Genomic DNA, 17414 nt, shown 5'->3' with positions numbered 1-17414 from the left:
TCCAGATCACTTGATACGGATTTAGTAAAGCGATTCTGTGCACACGCGGCGGGTGCAGGTAATTTTGGACTCTGGACTGAATGGCCCTAAGTTGGTTGGTAGGTGGGTGGTGCGTGCTGCAGAAGCCAGGCTCCAGAAATAAGCCCGGAGGGAGAAAAGGAACCTGGGAGAACTGGCAGAGAAAGAAGATTTGACTACGGCTGCGTATGCACCATTTAAAGCACACTCCCCGCCCCCCAGAAGAACCCTGGGAACTGTAGTTAAAGGTGCTGGGAATTGTAGCTCTGTGGGGGGTAACTGTAGTTATTTATTTCAAGTATTTATATCCCCGTCTTTCAGGATACAAACCCTTCCAACGTGTCTTACAGGCAAAATTCAAATACAGGCAACATTGAATTACATTTTAACAAAACAACTCACAATAAACACCAGTAGGTAGGAATTCACCTGGATCCTATAGTAGGGCGCTTGGTGGTCGGGTTGCCACCTTTGGTCGGGCAAAATATGGGACAGGTCAAGCAAAATATGGGAGAAGTCCCATATTTTTCCTTGAAGAAAGGAACAATCCCTTATGATAAAGGACAGGTGGCAACCCTACTTGGTGACTGTATGCCTATATGGTATGCAGTGCCATTGAGCACATACCCCTTACATCTTCTACCCTGACCTTCAAATTTCCGCATATAAAAATATGTTCCTGTACTCCTCCCACAGAGGATGACCGGCAGCTCCGTCCCTCGATGATGATGATGATGATTATTTGCATTTGTTAGGCGTTTTATCTTGCCCAAGGCAACTCAGAGCGACTTGCAACCCAAAAAATCTAGCCAGCTTGCATTGCATGAAGTGCAATAATAAAAGGTATGTCACAAAACTGGTGAGCGAATTCCTTGCCCGCGGTGTCCGTGCGGGTGGGACCGCCTTAAAGCTACAACCTCTAACCTCAAAAGAGATTTGACTTCTAGAGCCCCAGAGGTTGCTGGAAGTCGGGCAGTTATAGTGCACGTGCATGCGCTGCTGGAAAGGCATTTCCGTAATTCTCCACAGTGCAAAAGAGAAACATCTTTCTTTCTTTTTTGCCACCAGCAGCAGCAGCAACAAAAAGCCTCCGCGTGGTGATAAAAAGGATAAAAGCTGGCCTGGTGACGAAGAAGTGGTTTGGACATAAGGTTTTACCGAACTGCTAACTTATATGCATTTGGGGTGCCCATCACCGTAACTTGAGACCCGGCCCCGCAATCCCGATTCCCAGCGAGTGCCTTTTGTTGCACGAGCCTTATGCCTTCCCGAAGCGCAAGGCGGCAGCTATTGGCCAGTCCTTCCAACGTGCTTTGTGACCCTATCAAACACAGCCGCTCGTCGACTTCAGAACTGCCAGGGGCCAACGGAGAGGCGAGGGCTGGTGGGGTAGACCTGTATACCTCGCCCAAGATGGGGAGCAGGTTGCCATAGTTACGGCTCCTCCCGCCGCGCACGGCTGTGACGTCATTCCCAGTGGCCCTGTGCGCCTTGTCCTTTCCGGAGGCTGAGCGGCTGGGATCGGCCTCCGATCGGGAAGGCGGAACTCCCTTCTGGGTGAAGGCAGGGGGTCTTGTTGCTCTGGGTGGCGGGCGCATCTGTGGTTTGCTGGGCGTCAGGCAGCGATGGAGGGCAAAAGGCGAAACGGCGAGAGCAGGCGGTGTTGGAAATGGAGGTCTTTGTGGTGGGGGCGAGGACAACAGGGCTCAGCATTTATAGGGCGTTTTGAAGGGTCCATAGCGACGGGCACATATGGAAACCCTTCTGAAACCCAGAAAGACACGTTTTTGTCCATCCTTCCGGTGGGGTGGGTAGGGGGGAGCCTGAACCTGGGCTGCCTTAAGGCTAGTTTGTTTATTTTCCAGAGGGGTAGCCATGTTACTCTGTAGCAGCAAAGGCGAAAAGGCATATTTGAAGGCAACTTTACGGAGGTGCGATTCAGAGCCACCTCAAAGGGAAGGGAGCCAGAATTGTTGCCGATTCAGTGAATAATCACCATGCTTTTATATTGCATGAGTCTAAGCTTGACGTAATAGAACACTTGTTCTATACAGTAATTGTAGGTTATTGTATTATTATTTTAGAAATACTTTGGAGAACTGAGTCGCTGTTAGGGGTTCTAGGTGAGTTTGGTCTAAGCTGCATTGTTTTAAAGTGCTTTCTTAAAGTCTCTTCCATGGGAGTAGCAGTCACTGGGTTATATAGAAGATAATGGAGCGGGCCTAAACCTAACTCTTTGTTTCCTAACCCACATTACAGCTTATTAATTTGTCCCATAGAAGGCAATATGAGATACTGAGATGAATAGCTACCTCTGGTTAATGGGTTATGAAACCTGGGCGAGAGGCAAATGGGATATAGGACTTGGGAGCTAATTTACGCTGAAGAAGTTTCCTTGTTTAGGGGAAGGATGGGAAATCCACAGCCCTCCCAGTGTTGTTGAACTACCAACTTCCATAATCTCTGACCATTGGTCATGCTGGCTGGGGCTGATATGAGTGGGAGTGCCAACATCTGGAGGGCTGCTGGTTTTCCATTTCTGGCTTAGGAAACAGTGACATATGCAGGTTTGACATTGGCCATGGCTATTGAGCTTTGCCGTAACTGGACAAACTAGAATTGAGCCACATAAAAACACTCAACACTTTGCTGTGTATTGCAGGAAAAACTAAAGCAGTGATGATAAAGTTGTATTTCTGGGAAGCTACTGATAAGTTTCCGTAGAATCCGGGTGTTCCCTGAAAGGCAGCCTGAAACCCATCACATTACATAGCTCAGCTAGTTAGAGCGTGGTGCTGATAACACCAAGGTTGCAGGTTCAAGCTCCATATGGGACAGCTGCATATTCCTGCATTGCAATGGGGCTGGACTAGATGATCCTCAGGGTCCCAACTCTATGATTCTGTGGCATAATGCTTTAGTGCAGGCATAGGCAAACTCGGCCCTCCAGATGTTTTGCGCCTACAAGTCCCATCATCCCTGACCACCGGTCCTGCTAGCTAGGGATCATGGGAGTTGTAGGCCAAAAACATCTGGAGGGCCAAGTTTGCCTATGCCTGCTTTAGTGTATAGTATGAGATGTGAAATGTGGTGATGGCTCTAAAGTTGACTATAATGGACTTTCTTAGGTCAGTCTGTTCTGCCTTAGAGTGCTTATTTCTCTTACCTTCCTGCAATCTCTTTGTAGGATATGCTTCTTTCTCAGACAAATATACAACTTTAAACAATAGTATTGTTGCGGAGATTTAAGTCCCATGTTTTCCCTTCAGATCCTAGTGCATGGCCTTGGAGCCAGTGGTTACACAGATAATGGGTCCAGAGAGGATCTGTCCAAATGAGCACGAAGAGCTGGGGCTGCAAGAGACACCTGATGGAACCCCTGAACCTGCTGGGGAGTGGAGTAGTGAAGAACCTGAAGAGGAGGAGGAAGATGGTAGTAATGGCTACTTGTACCAGCCACTGAATCAAGATCCAGATCAGGGACTAGCAGCAGCTGAAGAAACGGAACCCAGCACAGAGCCAACGCCCGATATCAATGAGCGACTTCAGGTATCACAGTTTTGTTTCAAGTATGTGTCCTGGGGTTCCTCAAGGTGGGGCCACAGATTCTTGCATGCGCATGCCTTTGTGCTGTGCTTAATGCTTGTAATGGCTTTATGCACTGCATGCAGGCAATGAGACTGCATCTGCCTGACCCACCTGTGGACAGCGATGAGGAGGAGGGATCTGCAGCTCAAAACTCTCGCAGCTCTATCCCTATGGATCCAGGTAACATAATATTGAAGCAGCTTTATTTATTTTAGTCTTTATAGTCTCCAGAGAGAATTGCCAGCCTTAGAACTTGGTGTCTGTAAGTCCTGCCACATTCAGCCCATGTTATATTTTCCCATTCTGCGTTTTTTAAGGCTTGTGATTCTCTAGCTTATTCTCTAGATATTCTCTAGGTCTCTAATGTTCCATAACCTCTAAATCACATTTCTATCCTGCCATTCTTACATAGAATTGTAGAGTTGGAAAGGATCCCAAAGGTCTTCTAGTCTAACCCCCTGCAATGCAGGAATCACAAAGAAAGAATCCCTGACAGATGGCCACCTGACCTCTGCTTAAAAACTTCCACTGAAAGAGTCCACCACCTGCCAAGGTAGTTGGTTCCACTGTTGAACAGCTCTTACAGTCTTGAAGTTATTTCTATTTAGTTGGCATCTCCTTTCTTGTGCCTTTAATCCATTGGCTCAGGTCCTACCTTCTAGAACAGCAGAAAACAAGCATGCTCCCTCCTCTGTGTGACAGCCCTTCAGATATCTGAAGATGGCTATGGTATCACGTCTCAGTCTTCACTTTTCCAGGCTAAGCATACCCAACCCTTAACTCCTTCTTAAACTCTGGTATCCAGAACTGGACACAGTACTCCCAAGTGGGATCGGACCAAGGCACAACAGAGTGGTCCTGTTACTTCCCTTGATCTGGACACTATACTTCTGTTGATGCAGCCTAGAATAGTATTAGCTTTTTTTTTGCGGCTGCATCACGCTGTTGACTCACAGTAAGCTTGTGATCTACTAGGACCCCTAGATCCTTTTCACATGCACTGCTGTGTCAAGCCAGGTGCCGCTGAGCCTGTATTTGCACATCTGATTATTCCTAAGTGTAGAACCGTACATCCATCCATACTGAAATTCATTTTGCTAGTTCTTGTTGAACTGCTTGTCATGATTTTTGGTCCTGTTCTCCAATCAGTTAAGATCCTCTTGAATCCCGATTCTGTCTTGAGGCATTACATGCTCTTCTCAGTTTGGTGTCATGTACAGCTTTGATGAGCTTCTCCTCTATTCCTTCATCAAAGTCATTTATAAAGATGTTGAACAACACCAGGCCCGGGACAAAACCTTGCAGCACACCACTTACCCCTTTTTTCCAGGATGACAAGGAACCATTGGTGAGCACTCTCTGGCCTTGGTCAGCCAACCAGCTACAAATCCACCTAACAATAGCATCATGTAGCCCACATAAAGTGCAAGGTAGCAGAGGGGTTATTTCACCTGTGTTCATGACCTCTTTTTATGATTAAGTGCTATATAAAGGCCACACATAACTACCCTCTCAACCTAGGTCTACTTTACAAGGCTATTGGGTCTAAATTTGGCTCCTCCTTGCTCAAGTCCAAACACACAGTGTCCTCTAGCTTTCATGGCATTTCTCTCTCCATTCTTGCCATTCAGTTTTAGCACTTGTCTGATACTAGTGCATAGCTGTCAATGCTTCCCTTTTTTAAAGGGAAATTCCCTTATTCCGAATAGGATTCCTCGCAAGAAAAGGGAAAAGTTGACAGCTATGTACTAGTGTCTTATTGGCTGCACAGTTTTGCCTGGTAACTCTGTTTGTGGGTTGGCTAATTGCTATGGTGGTCTCTCTTGTTCATAAGATTTGTGGGGCAGCAATCATTTTTGGCTATCCAGTCCCTAGTTCAAGCTTACCATGGGCCCATAAATGCATCCCTCACTCGCCCTCCCCCAAGTAAACCTGAGCCTTCATCCTGGGCTGTTTGCTACCTTGGATGAGCTGCCCTTTATCTATTCACAGACTGAGTACTGCATGAATATGGAAATCCTTGGAAAGGAGTTGTGTTGAGTCTAGGGGGTGTGGTGTTGGCGGCTGGTTTCCTTTTGTGCTGCCCCTCTCATCCCTCGGCTGTCTTTGACTCTAGAACACGTGGAGCTGGTGAAAAGGACTATGGCCGGAATCAAGCTCCCCACGCTTGGAATCCCTGCGTGGGCCAACGAAATCTCGGACGACCAGTGGCAGGATATGGTGCAGCGAACCCTGCAAGCCCGCCAGAGCCAGAGCAGCCCCAAGCCAGAATGGAAGTGAAGGCCGGCTCTTCTGCATCCTTGCCTCTAGCCGAAAGAGCTACACAGAAGTGCTGCACTTTAAACCATTGTCTCTGAACTGCTTGGGTTAGATATTTATCTTTCACCAGCATTGAAACTCTGTGTTCACCTTGTCGCATTGAAAATATGGCCTAATTCATAAGGGTTTTTTTTTTTTGTTTTTGTAACACCCAGTCATAGCTACTTGAGTGGTGGTGCTAGTGATATCAGGCTGTTTTCCTAAGCTTGGGGAGGGAGAAGCCTCTAGGAGAAACGACCATCTCATGAAATCGCCCTTCGACATGCATGATTCTAGCCCTGCTGTTTACTCTCTCCCCCACCAGCCCCCCACCCCCCTTTTCCAAGTGACACACGGGCTAAAGAGCTAAACATGGCCATGAGGTGGAGTCCAGCGTGTCATCTTTTCAAGAGATCCATTTTATTTAGTTCTGTACATACAGGGACATCTGTACAAAATCCAACACTGTCATACTATGTAATACTCTACTGAAAATAAAGTACACCATATGTACATAATGAACTGTAAAGCGGCTTAATACTTGTGTCCAGAGAGTGAATGCATCACTTAAGTTTTGCTTGCGCCCCCCCCCCCTTTGAGAAGGGGCTATGTAAGAAGTGAAAGAGGCAGCTCCAACCCTGTCCATGTAAAAAGTAGGGAAAGTATACAAGCAAAGTGGGAGAAACACAAGGGAATGTTTTTTGTTTTTTTTTAAAGTAGAGCTGGATTAAAGTGAATAGTGACCTGAAGCCGTGTGCTTGAGGTGCTCGTTTTGGCTGGAGGCGTTAGTTCTTTTGCCCCTTTCTCACACAGCTTCTCCCATCCCCGTGAAGATACATAGGACACTGGAATGAATTGGCAGCAAACTAAACTTTAATGTTAGGTACCAAACACAAGTTCCCTGACCCCAAACAAAGATTAGACAGAGGCTATATTTACATCTAAGTCATACAGCACATGATGCTCAATTGCAGCCCTGCTCCACCATTGCAAAACTCCAGCAGGCAGAGAAGGGCTGTGTTGCATATGGGACTAGGTGGGGGAATGTGCCCTATAGTTCTCGTCTGCAGAGCCCAGCCTTGGGTGGGGGTGGGGGGCACAAATTGACTGAATTGTACTTTGCTTTAGAAGAGTTCCAAGTCAATATCGTCCCTCCAGCAGCTACACTTGAAGCCCAGTGGCTACTCAGTTCATTCTGGTTCCTATTCAATTCTACCACTGAAAAGACAGGCAAATATATTTAATCAAAACTCCCCCCTTCCCTTTTGTGTCACGGTTTTCTGCTTCCCTCTTGCTGCTTCAGTTGGCACATGGCAAGAGGTTTAAGCAGGTCTCACTCAAAGAAGGGCTTTAGTGTTCAGAGAAACTGTTCACCAGTCAGCCAGAGCATCTTCAATGGGTATTGAATATATTTTGGCAGCAGACAGTGGAGGAGCTATGATTGATTGATGGGCTGGATGTCAGAGTACTAATAGCCTGTGCCTCACCTTCCTTTCCAAACTAACTGGCAAATTCAGAAAAGCAACGGTGCAGATCAGTTACCAGTACAGGAAAGTGGGTACCTTCAGTGAGATGCAGGCAGATCTATGAAATTGGGTTTTAGGGAACTTGGAACAAAATTAATCTAGGTACAGAAGAAATAGGGAGAAACACAACAGAAGTGAAGGAGGTGTGTAGATAATGCAATACAGCGTATGAAGATTTAAAGTGTGATGTAGACTGGAGAAAGGGGCTTGCAGTCGCAACCTCCCGCACCCCACGGTTGCCTCACTGCTTTCAATGGGATTTACTTCTGAGTGAGTGTACTTGGACTTACAGCTTTAAATTAATTGTAGAAGACTGGAACCTAGAATCTGAGGTGGGGAAGTGCAAGTCAGAATTCATAAAACAGGAGGTTGACGCGGAATTGATTAGGAATGAGGGTCCTCCCCTTTTGTGACCTTGCATGATTCTGAAATTCAATCAGCAATCTGTAAACAATGGCAGCATATGAAGCTAATTCAAGTTTAATAAGGAGTTGGTCAGGAAACTACCTAGCTACCTCAAGGCTTCAGGGCATATAGATCACATCGTAGAGTACTAAAGGAAGTCACTAGTTTACTTGGCAGAAGCACTAATTGGAAAAACCCTGGAGAATGGTTGTGAGGCATCACAGGACTGGAGACAAGCAACTGTTGCTCCACTTTGCAAAAAGAAATATATAGGAAATCATAGACTGGTCCGTCTGACTATGAGACTAGAACAAATTATGTATATATACAATTTTGATAGCAATTAGTTGAAGTCATAATGGATTTGTCAAGAATCTCAGACTTTTTTGATCAGGTCGTTAGCTTGGAGTGTGGGAATGCTCTGGATGTAATTTATTACAGCTAAGCATTTGGCAAAGTCTTTTTAACATTTTTGTTGGTGAACTGGTTAAATATAGGCTAGATGAGAAGTAATAGTTCCATTTTACTCTACACTAGTCAGACCACATCTGGAGTAATGCGTCCAGTTCTGGGTGCCCCAACTTTGAGGGAGACCACTTAATGGTTTTTCTCTGCCTGTTGTAACGTGCTGTGCTTGATGCTGTATGGTTTTAACTTGTATTTTTATTGCTTCTTTTATTTCTCATACTGTACTACAATTTGAATTGTATAGAATTCTATGGAATTCAAATTGTATCTGTTCTTCAAACACATTTCCTGGACCACCAGTGGCCCATGGAACCCCTGATATAGACAACTGGATTTAGCGGAGGCCAACAAACATGGTCAACTATAGAAAACAAGTCTCATAGGGATACATTAAAGTAACAGGGGATGTTACACCTGCAGAAGAGAAGACTGAAGGCGGACATGCTAGCGCTTGAAATACCTGAAAAGCTATCACAAAGAAGGCAACCATTTGTCCTTTTCTGCCCCTAGAGGGGAGGGCAAGAGTAGCTCTTATGGCCTTAAAGTACAGGAGGATATATTTTGGAACCAATTACCTAGAGGCATGGAAGGCTGTAACTTACAGGAACTCCACAAGGGGTTGTTGGATGGCCACTTCTAGCACCCTATAGCTCTGGATTGCTTGCACTGAGCAGGAGATTTGAGTCAGTGGCTCACAAGCTAAAACCTATAGCTTACGGGAAATGGGGTAATCCTCTCTGGCTACCACCCTAAAATGAGCCTTTGCTATCTCTTGCTCCAAGACTTTCCAAGATGAGACCCATGGAACTAGAACGGCTGAAATGAACTTGAGCACACTGAGGCTTAGTCCCCGTCCCCCCCCAGCAAACGAAGTGCTGATCCCTATTAAGAAAACAGCAACAGGTGTTTCCTGGCTTGTGCAGTTAAGTCCCCTCCCGCCCTTGTTCCCAATATGAAAAATGCTTTAAAAGCTGTTTGCGTACTGTGAACTTAAGTCAGGAAGTAATTCGTCCAGCGTTCTCCCAAGCTTAGAAACCCAACAGTGGAGAAAGGGAGGTTGGTGCAAGTAGGAGAATCCAGTGGCATAGCGTGGGAGGTGCAGGGGGGGGTGGCTGCACCGGGCGCAACATCTGGGGGTTAGGGGGCGCAAATCCACGGGTTAGGGGGCGCAAATCCATGGGTTAGGGGGCACAAATTACTTGCTTTGCCCCGGGTGCTGACAACCCACGCTACGCCACTGGGAGAATCTGCTGGAAAGCGTCAAATCTCGCTCCAGTTCTAGCTGAAACTGCAGAGAGAAAAGCCAACCAGTTCGTAAGGGAGGCTCTTGTGCGGTAAATGTGTAGCTCAATCACTAGTCTGTATTTGGGACGGACAATCCAAATGATCGAGCAGCAAAAAGCACAGGCCAGACCTAGAACTATGTAAGGCTGCCATTGTGCTGCAATTGGGGGGGGGGGAGTGCAAATAGAACAAATTGTAAATTTCCCTGACTCGCACTCCATTTGCATTCATGATCTCTTTCTTACACTGACACACACACACACACACACACACACACACACACACAATGATTACATCCTTGCACAGAACCCAACAAAAAAGCCAGCGACCCTTATTCATATAGATCAGATCAAATCGGCACTCTCTAATTAGCCATTTATTCCGGGGTGGGGGGGAGCAAAACTATGTTCCTAAATCTAGCTTGGTCCCCAAGGAACAAGCCTGCCTTGATCCCTAGGAAGCAGACTGAAGCGAGCAGCTCTGCCAGTTTCACATAATACGTTGCGTTCTTCAGACCATATCATTGTGTGGGTGTAGATTAAAAAAAGGGGGGTATAAACAATTGCTAGGGGGCTGTAGTGAATTATTACTGTAGCACCAGCCTTTGACCATCTGGTGCCTTCCAGATGTTCTGGACTACCTGATGGGATTTGTGGTCCACAACATCTGCAGGGCACCAGCTTGGGCTAAGGCTGCTGGAAGTTTGCGGCTGAATTCTCAATGCTTTGGTCCTGGGACTGTAGTAGATTGATTGGGGGGGAGGGGGGAAACAGGAGGAGGAGCAGGGATGACCCCTATGTGGAATGACCCCCCTCATGGATGGGGCTAGGCTCCCTTTCACACGTGCACACAAAAAACAGCTTTGTAAAGAGGAGAAAGCAGGAGGAAGTGACAGTGTCGTGGGGGATATGAGGTACAATGTAAAATCAAATCTAACCTGAAAGAATGAGAATGGAGCGGAGGACAGGCACAGCTCACCATGTTCATTCCCTAGTTATACATTAGAACAAAGTGCATTTCTGTGTTCCCTCCAGGGGCTCCCTAGCCCGTCAGAGCGCCTCCTGGCTCGAGGTGAGGAATTCTTCCGCTCTCTTGTGCGCTTCCAGGGCCTTTATGGTGTAGACGTCCTGGGGAAGCTCCGATTTCCGACGCAGCAAAACCTTCTCCTTCTTTATGTCTTTCAGCATCTAGGCACAAGATCCCGCAAGAAGTTAGCAGAGGCTGCTTCTGGGAGCGGTGCAACTCCTCCTGGCCTGGCCCTCCTCTCTGGGGGCTGGGTCTACTACCATCTTTGCCAACCGGGCAACCTCCGGCCCATTTGGACTACAACTTCCATCAGCCCCGGCCAGCTGGAGAGTGACAGGTTGGCAAAGCCCGGCCTACTTTGTAGAGTTTACTGGAGGTCAGTGCCAAGCTGACCCTAGCCATGGAGTCAGCCCTAGGGTTTGTGTGCCCTCTTGATGCTGCCTACTGAAGCACCTTCCAAGCCTAGCCTGAAATAAATAATGGACAAAGAAAAGAAAACCAGGGCAAAAATGCCTGTTTGACTAAGTTTCGAGGCCTTTCTATGTGACCCATGGGCATAGCTGTCAACCTTCCCTTTTTTTGCAGGAAATTCCCTTATTTCAGCGCCGTTTCCTGCTGCTATCCCGGATTGTTAGATATCCCGCAGACTGTCCCCGGGACAGGTGAGGCTGCTGATCTCTTATTTTCAAATCTGAAAGTTGATAGCTATGCCCATGGGGCTCTCTTCAAGCTGCACCTCTCACCAGCCCTGCTTTGACCCCTACTCTTAAGTGGTTTTGCCTGGAAGACGCGAGGACAGAGGTGGGTATATGATCGGGTGAGGAAACTAGCCTGCTGTACGAAGGTGAAATTTGCATTCACTGCTCCGCCCAGTTTTGCCTCTAGCCCCGCCCAACGGTGGCGTGTGGGCGCCAGAAGGCTGCCCAGAAGGGAATGTGGCACTCTGGCTGAAAAGGGTTCCCCAAGCGGTGCCATGCAGCCTTTGCGCTTTCTTGCAAAGCATCACCCACCAAGCAATTCTAGCAATGCATGATGTCAAACTCACACACTGCAGACAGCAGCAGTGCCACAGTCAGGAAGGAGGAACTAAAAAAACTGCACACAAAGCTGGCAAGTTAAGAAAGCGAGTCAAGCCACAGGCTACAGGTCAACGGAGAGAGAGGGAGAGCGGGCAAATCATAAACAGAATTCAGCATGGAGAAGACAGTCTAGAAGACATCCTATTTTGCAGATGGGAGACACACATAGAGGCTGAGAAGCAAGCATAAAGGCTAACTGGTCAATCTTATATTTCTTCATCAGGTAGAAATACAGCCTGCTGTTTCTTTATCTTTTCTGCTTAATGGGTCTGTCTCACAAAGTGGGAAGACCGAGGCTCGGAAATAAGCGCTTCAGTGCTGCCACTCGCTAACGTATGAGCAAAGGCATTTAACCTGATTGTAAGCATGTTTACTTGAACAAAACGGGCCTCTGTGCCTGGCATTTGACATCATAACGCAGCTCTGCATATTGAGCTGTACTTTCTGCCCGGTTGCATTCCCTTCTAACAGCCACAGGGGTGGCAGGGGTGGGGTGGGCATGTTGGGCTGGCAATGGATGGGACTTCTGTAGTGTCCCAAAGGAGCACAGATGTGCAAGCTCTTCCCAATGCTTCCGTGTGGGAATTTGCACGGGGAGCAAAGGTAAGCAGAATGGGAGCTGGGGGAACGAGGCTGATGGCGAGGAGTACCGGGGAACTGGCAATCTTCAGGCGCAGAGCAAGTATGCCAGGAGGGAAGCAGCAATCACTAATGGGAGGATCCTGCTGGACGCCCAATCATGGCGGTCCTGACCACATGGCCATGGCTGATCTGCAGTGCCCTGTGATTTTGTGTAGGCACCACTATCCCACATATTTCATGGTGTGACACCGTGAGGAGGGATGATTATTCTGGCTGAAACAGAAAGCATGTGACTTGGCCAACACAGCATGCCAAAGGCTGGTTTAGCTGCTCCCTTCCTGTCTTCCCCTCTGCTCCGCTGAGTTTGTCAATTCATGCAAAAACGACTAAGCAAGTCTGTTTGGTTTTCTGCAACTGTTCAGTTCTCAATTTCTTTCTTTCTTTCTTTCTTTCTTTCTTTCTTTCTTTCTTTCTTTCTTTCTCTCTCTTTCAGAAAGGACACTGGAAACAAGCAAAATACACACTAGCGGGGCTTTGGGGAGGGGGGCGTGAGCAGGAAATAACACTTGCATGGCAGACAGTTCTGAGGGCATGGGACAGCTGCTTGCTGAGAAACGCAAGGTTTGGCTTGCACTTCAGCGGTGGTTTAATGAAGAAATGGTCGGATCCTTTGTGAACTAACACCATGCAAACATTTCCAGGGAGGCAGCCGTGTTGGGTCTCTTGTAGCAAAAGCAATCGAGTCTTGTGGGACCTTAACAGACTTGCGACGGCACAAGCTTTACTCATGCTCACTTTGTCAGCTGCATAAAGCGAAACCTTAGTTGGAAGGTATGTGTTGGGGAAACTAGCATGGTGGGATCAAAATGAGACCCCCCAAAAATACAGTCCGTGACAATTAAGTGTTTAAATCTATATTAAACAAGCACAGCGTTTAGCAGACTGGTGTCAAATGCAGAGATAGGAACCTCTGGCAAGGAAACCACGACTGTTTCTTGGGACTGGCACCCTGGCTCCTTACAAGGTGTTAGCTCAGCAATTGCCACAGACCTCCCACCACAAATCTGTTAAGTCTTTAAGGTGCCACAAGACTCTGCGATGGGTTTGACGTCATGCAAGTCCCAGCTGCCGCAAGCTGCAGTGTGCAAAGGCCCTCCAATCTAAATGAGCCCAAGACAACTGAGAGCCAGGAATGAAGTCCCCGCCCAGCCTCCCCTCCACTGCCCTCTCTCAGGGAGAAAGAGCGGAAGGTAGCCTGAAGGCCTACAGCCTGCCTCTGGAGGTGGGGGGTGAGGTCTCTTATTAGGGAGAAGAGGCTGCTTGCTGGCGAGGAGTTCCGCTGGCCACCAAGAACCCCTTCTGCTTTTCACATTACAGAAAAGGACTCCTGACCCACTGGAGGATAGAGAGATGAGTCACCTGCACAGCCTCCGTTTCCATCGTTTTCTTCAGTAGCTGTATGTCCTCTGCAGTGGGGGTCTCCGTCTCCATGCAATAAACAGGAGGCAAGGGTGGGGGGGCGCAATACATGGGGTACTGCAAGAACACAGCACATAGAAAAATGGGAACGCAAGCTCAGCAACTCAAGTACTGAAACGCCGAATGTTTAAACACATATATATGTAGGTTAAGTGTGATAAAGCACTGGAGGGGAAAAAAAACCCTTTGCAGCTCACGTTTTCCCTTCTTGTGAAAATGGCACAAGGGATTAGAAAAGGTTAAAACTTTTCTCCCGGTTCCCTGCAGCTTCCATGCGGGATTTCTCCCCCCTTTTCTGAATTCTGTTTTGTCCAAATGGCATTGGTGTCACAAACTCCAATTAAGAGTGGATTATAAAATTCAGCATGTCCAAGGTACTGAAAGGTCTAAATGACTCCAAAGTGGCAGAAACTCTAGTTTTTAACATCATCACAGCAACTTTACATTAAGGTAAGAGTTGCCAACCATTATTATTATTATTATTATTATTTGTTGTTGTTGTTCCTAACTTCAGGAAGCTTTGGCTTAAAGGGGGAAGTGCAGAGGTGCATGAGGCCCTACTGGAATTAATACTGAGGATTTACTACAGATCCTAGATGCAAGGGAACAAAATGCATTCTACTGAGCAAGACACCCAGCTCTGTACTGCCTGCACAGACTGGCTGCAGCTCTCCAGAGTTTCAAGCAAGAGACTCCTGGCAATGCAGAGGACTTGAACCCAGGACCTTCTGCATGCAAGGCAGATGGTCTAACCACTGAGCGATGGAGAGCCCTTCCGCTATGGGGATCAGACCAACGCCATAATTCAGTGTAAGACAGCACCCTATGTTCCTACAAGAGCAGTGCTATAAAATAATCCTTCATTTAAAATTTCATATTTGTTTTTTTTAAAAATGGGAGTTGGAGGGGAAAATGGGTGGATTCCACTACAAAGTCCTGCCAGCAGAAGCCCTCACTAGGACTTGTGCATGTGCAACAGGGGCTTTTCCCTCTCCCCCAACAAACTGGCTTGGTCAGGGGTTGACAAGACCCCAAGAAGAGTCCATCTGGAGGAGGGGAGGTTTGTTTCATCTGGAAGCTGAAATGCTTGTTCTGAGGGAATGTGTGACACCGAATTCCTCCCTAAGGCAGAACGTATCAATCTGGCTTCCCGACCTGATTTGTAAAGTGTCACACTTTTTAAAACCGCAGGGCTTTAAAACTGAGTAGCACACAGATGAGCACTGAGCACTTTGAATCTTTCCTAAATCACACTCCTTCTGACACAGATGGCTTATATAAAGCAGGAGCCAGGAACCTGTGACCCCTCCAGATCTGGCCAGACTCCAGATCCCATCAGTCCCAGCCAACAACGTACAAGGATGACGAGAGTGGGGAGTCCCACAATATCTGGAGGGCCACAGGTTCTCCCAGGGCCCTGCAACAGTGTATTTCCTGGACTGGCCTCACTGATGGTGAGAAGAAAGAGCCCACTTTTATGTTACTCTAGTATCGAGATATAAGGAGCTTCCGCTGAGTAACATGCAAAAGGGCATGCAGAAGAGTATCTGCAGGCTGCGCTGTTCCCTAATTATGTTTTCTTGATGCTAAACACTTCTGTTTCCAAAGGTCACTGCTCCAGGGAAGGGCCATAGCTTGGGGGCAGTAGACAAGTTTTCCGTGCAAAGGTCGTTTACGTAATAAAAGATCCTGCTTGTTTGCTAAGATCAACGGCAGAGGCCGTCACGGAATCCTCACAAGAACAGCCAACTGGGCTGGTGAGCAAAATGGAAAGGGCCTTCTTGGTTGTGGCCTCACAGTTGTGGAACTCCACTACTGTAGAACTACTGAAGACTCCTTTCGGCATCATCCTTCAAACGTGACTCGTCTGCCTTTCCGTAACAAAGTGCTTTTACACCACTGATTCCCAAGATTTGGTGCTTCCATATGTTTCTGAAATCTTATGTTTAGTATTCAAAATGGGCATCAATTGCATCTGTGGGGGCTGTGCCCCAAAAGGCAGCATATAAATGCTAAATAGAGCAATGGTCCCAGGTTGAATTACTCGCCTTTGCAAGTAGGGGTGCAAAATGCTCTTGGCCTGAAACTCTGGAGAGCTACTTCCAGTCAGCCTAGGCCAGGGGTTGTCAACCTGGTCCCTACTGCCCACCAGTGGGCATTTCAGGATTCTAGGTGGGCGGTAGGGGGTTCTACGGCACAAGCTGAATCCTCCTTCCATCGAGAACTGGTGGGCAGTAAGGAAATTTTACCATCAAGAAAGATGCATTGGTGGGCTGTAGGTATAAAAAGGTTGACTACCCCTGGCCTAGACAACACTGAGCTGGATGAGAGCTGGCTCAGTATAAGGTCCCATGTTTGTTCTAGAGATATCAAAACTTACCAAGCTATGAAGCAGGCATTTAGTAACCATATTTGAAATGAGCAAACAGAGGTGACAGGAGCTGATTAAATACCTGGATGTTACTTTGCCAGGAAGTGAGAGAGAATTAAACTGTGTGTTTTAGCAAATACCTCGTGGAGACATATCTACCGTGCTCAACAAAGGAACCATTGGTCTTGTTATTTATAATCTCTTATCTTCTGCATCTGACAAGAATTGCCATTTTACAGACAAGGAACTGAAGCCAACAGCAACTCGACCAGGGCCATGCAGAAATTTGAAACCACGGGTCCTAGTGCAGGGATAGCCAACCTGGTGCTCCCTTCAGATTTTGCTGGGCTCCAATTTCCGTCGGCATGTGCACCAACATCTGGAGGGACACAGGTTCCCTGCCCTAGGCATAGTTCAATGCTTATTCACTGGAGCAAACACATAAGAGTTTATCGTTAAGGTAACAAGTTTGTGGTTTGGTAACCTAAGAAAGTACACTACCAAAACATATTTCCTCTGTTGCTAACAACTATTACCTGAGGATTTTGGCGGGCCAGCTCCTCAATCTTGTGCCACATCTCTTCTCGTTCCTTCAACCTGAACCGCCCTCTGAAGACGAAAAGGAATTTATTTTAGGGTGGGTGTTATTTTTTTTATTTAGACATTTAACCTGCACCCTCCCTCTAGTTAGACTTTTAACCTGCGCCCTCCCTCTAGAGCTCTGGTCAAGTTATGCCATTCTTCAAAACCCAATCAAATGCTCCACATTAAACAGATATATTAAGTAATTAACTGCCTTCCACACATATCAATGTACAAAAAATAAATAAATAGCTAAGCAGTTAAAAACACAGCAAACAACAGCGTGTGTGTGTGTGTGTGTGTGTGTGAATGCAAAGTAGACACCCATGGCAGAGACTCATTCATCCAGATGGGAAAGCCAATGGGACAAAAATGTCTTCAGTTGGTTTTGGAAACTGCAGACAGCCTGCCTGCTATATCTCAACAGGAATGCTATTCCACAAAAACAGGGGCAGCTCCACTGAAAGCTTTCCTCTTGTTCCGAGTTACTGTGTACTGGGCTTCCGTTATCTTTGGAACTTGCATGAGGCTTCCTGCAGGCTGCCTACCAAGTGGATGCAAATGTAAACACATCTACCCTGCTCTTTCCTTTTTAAAAAATTAAGATGGCTGAGGAATCGCTCAAGCCGCGCCTCAAAGAGACAAGTTTGTTCCCAGCTGATCCTTTCACCTCAGATTACTGAGGGACCACAGTCACCCCGATTTACC

General features: G+C 47.0%; 2 protein-coding genes across 4 annotated transcripts in view; one reads left to right on the top strand and one right to left on the bottom strand.

Annotated features, from left to right (window-relative positions):
• The first annotated feature begins 34 nt into the window (after positions 1-34).
• MEA1 (male-enhanced antigen 1) lies at positions 35-6422 on the top strand. Of its 3 annotated transcripts, none has more exons than XM_082218011.1 (5): positions 35-58; positions 2103-2141; positions 3288-3567; positions 3690-3786; positions 5723-6422. In XM_082218011.1, the coding sequence occupies exons 3-5, from the start codon at positions 3298-3300 to the stop codon at positions 5884-5886; spliced, it is 531 nt and encodes a 176-aa protein (XP_082074137.1). In that variant the 5' UTR covers positions 35-58; positions 2103-2141; positions 3288-3297; the 3' UTR covers positions 5887-6422. The 3 variants fall into 3 exon arrangements, with proteins under 3 accessions (XP_082074137.1, XP_082074136.1, XP_082074135.1); XM_082218010.1 differs by lacking the exon at positions 35-58 and adding an exon at positions 1310-1581; XM_082218009.1 differs by lacking the exon at positions 35-58 and adding an exon at positions 1354-1575.
• A 3420-nt stretch (positions 6423-9842) lies between these two features.
• Positions 9843-17414, bottom strand: part of PPP2R5D (protein phosphatase 2 regulatory subunit B'delta) — a 61949-nt gene continuing 54377 nt past the window's right edge. The window contains exons 15-17 of the mRNA XM_082218071.1: positions 16661-16733; positions 13694-13810; positions 9843-10774 (exon numbers count right to left, since the gene is read on the bottom strand). Coding sequence (XP_082074197.1) covers positions 10637-10774; positions 13694-13810; positions 16661-16733 — 328 coding nt within the window. The 3' untranslated portion in view covers positions 9843-10636. The remainder of the gene's footprint in view (positions 10775-13693; positions 13811-16660; positions 16734-17414) is intronic.

Source organism: Podarcis vaucheri, assembly GCF_965113315.1.
Source record: "Podarcis vaucheri genome assembly, chromosome: 3".
NCBI classification, from domain to species: domain Eukaryota; kingdom Metazoa; phylum Chordata; class Lepidosauria; order Squamata; family Lacertidae; genus Podarcis; species Podarcis vaucheri.
The sequence above is the reverse complement of the archived record's forward strand: the minus strand, read 5'-3'. Positions and strand labels throughout refer to the sequence as shown.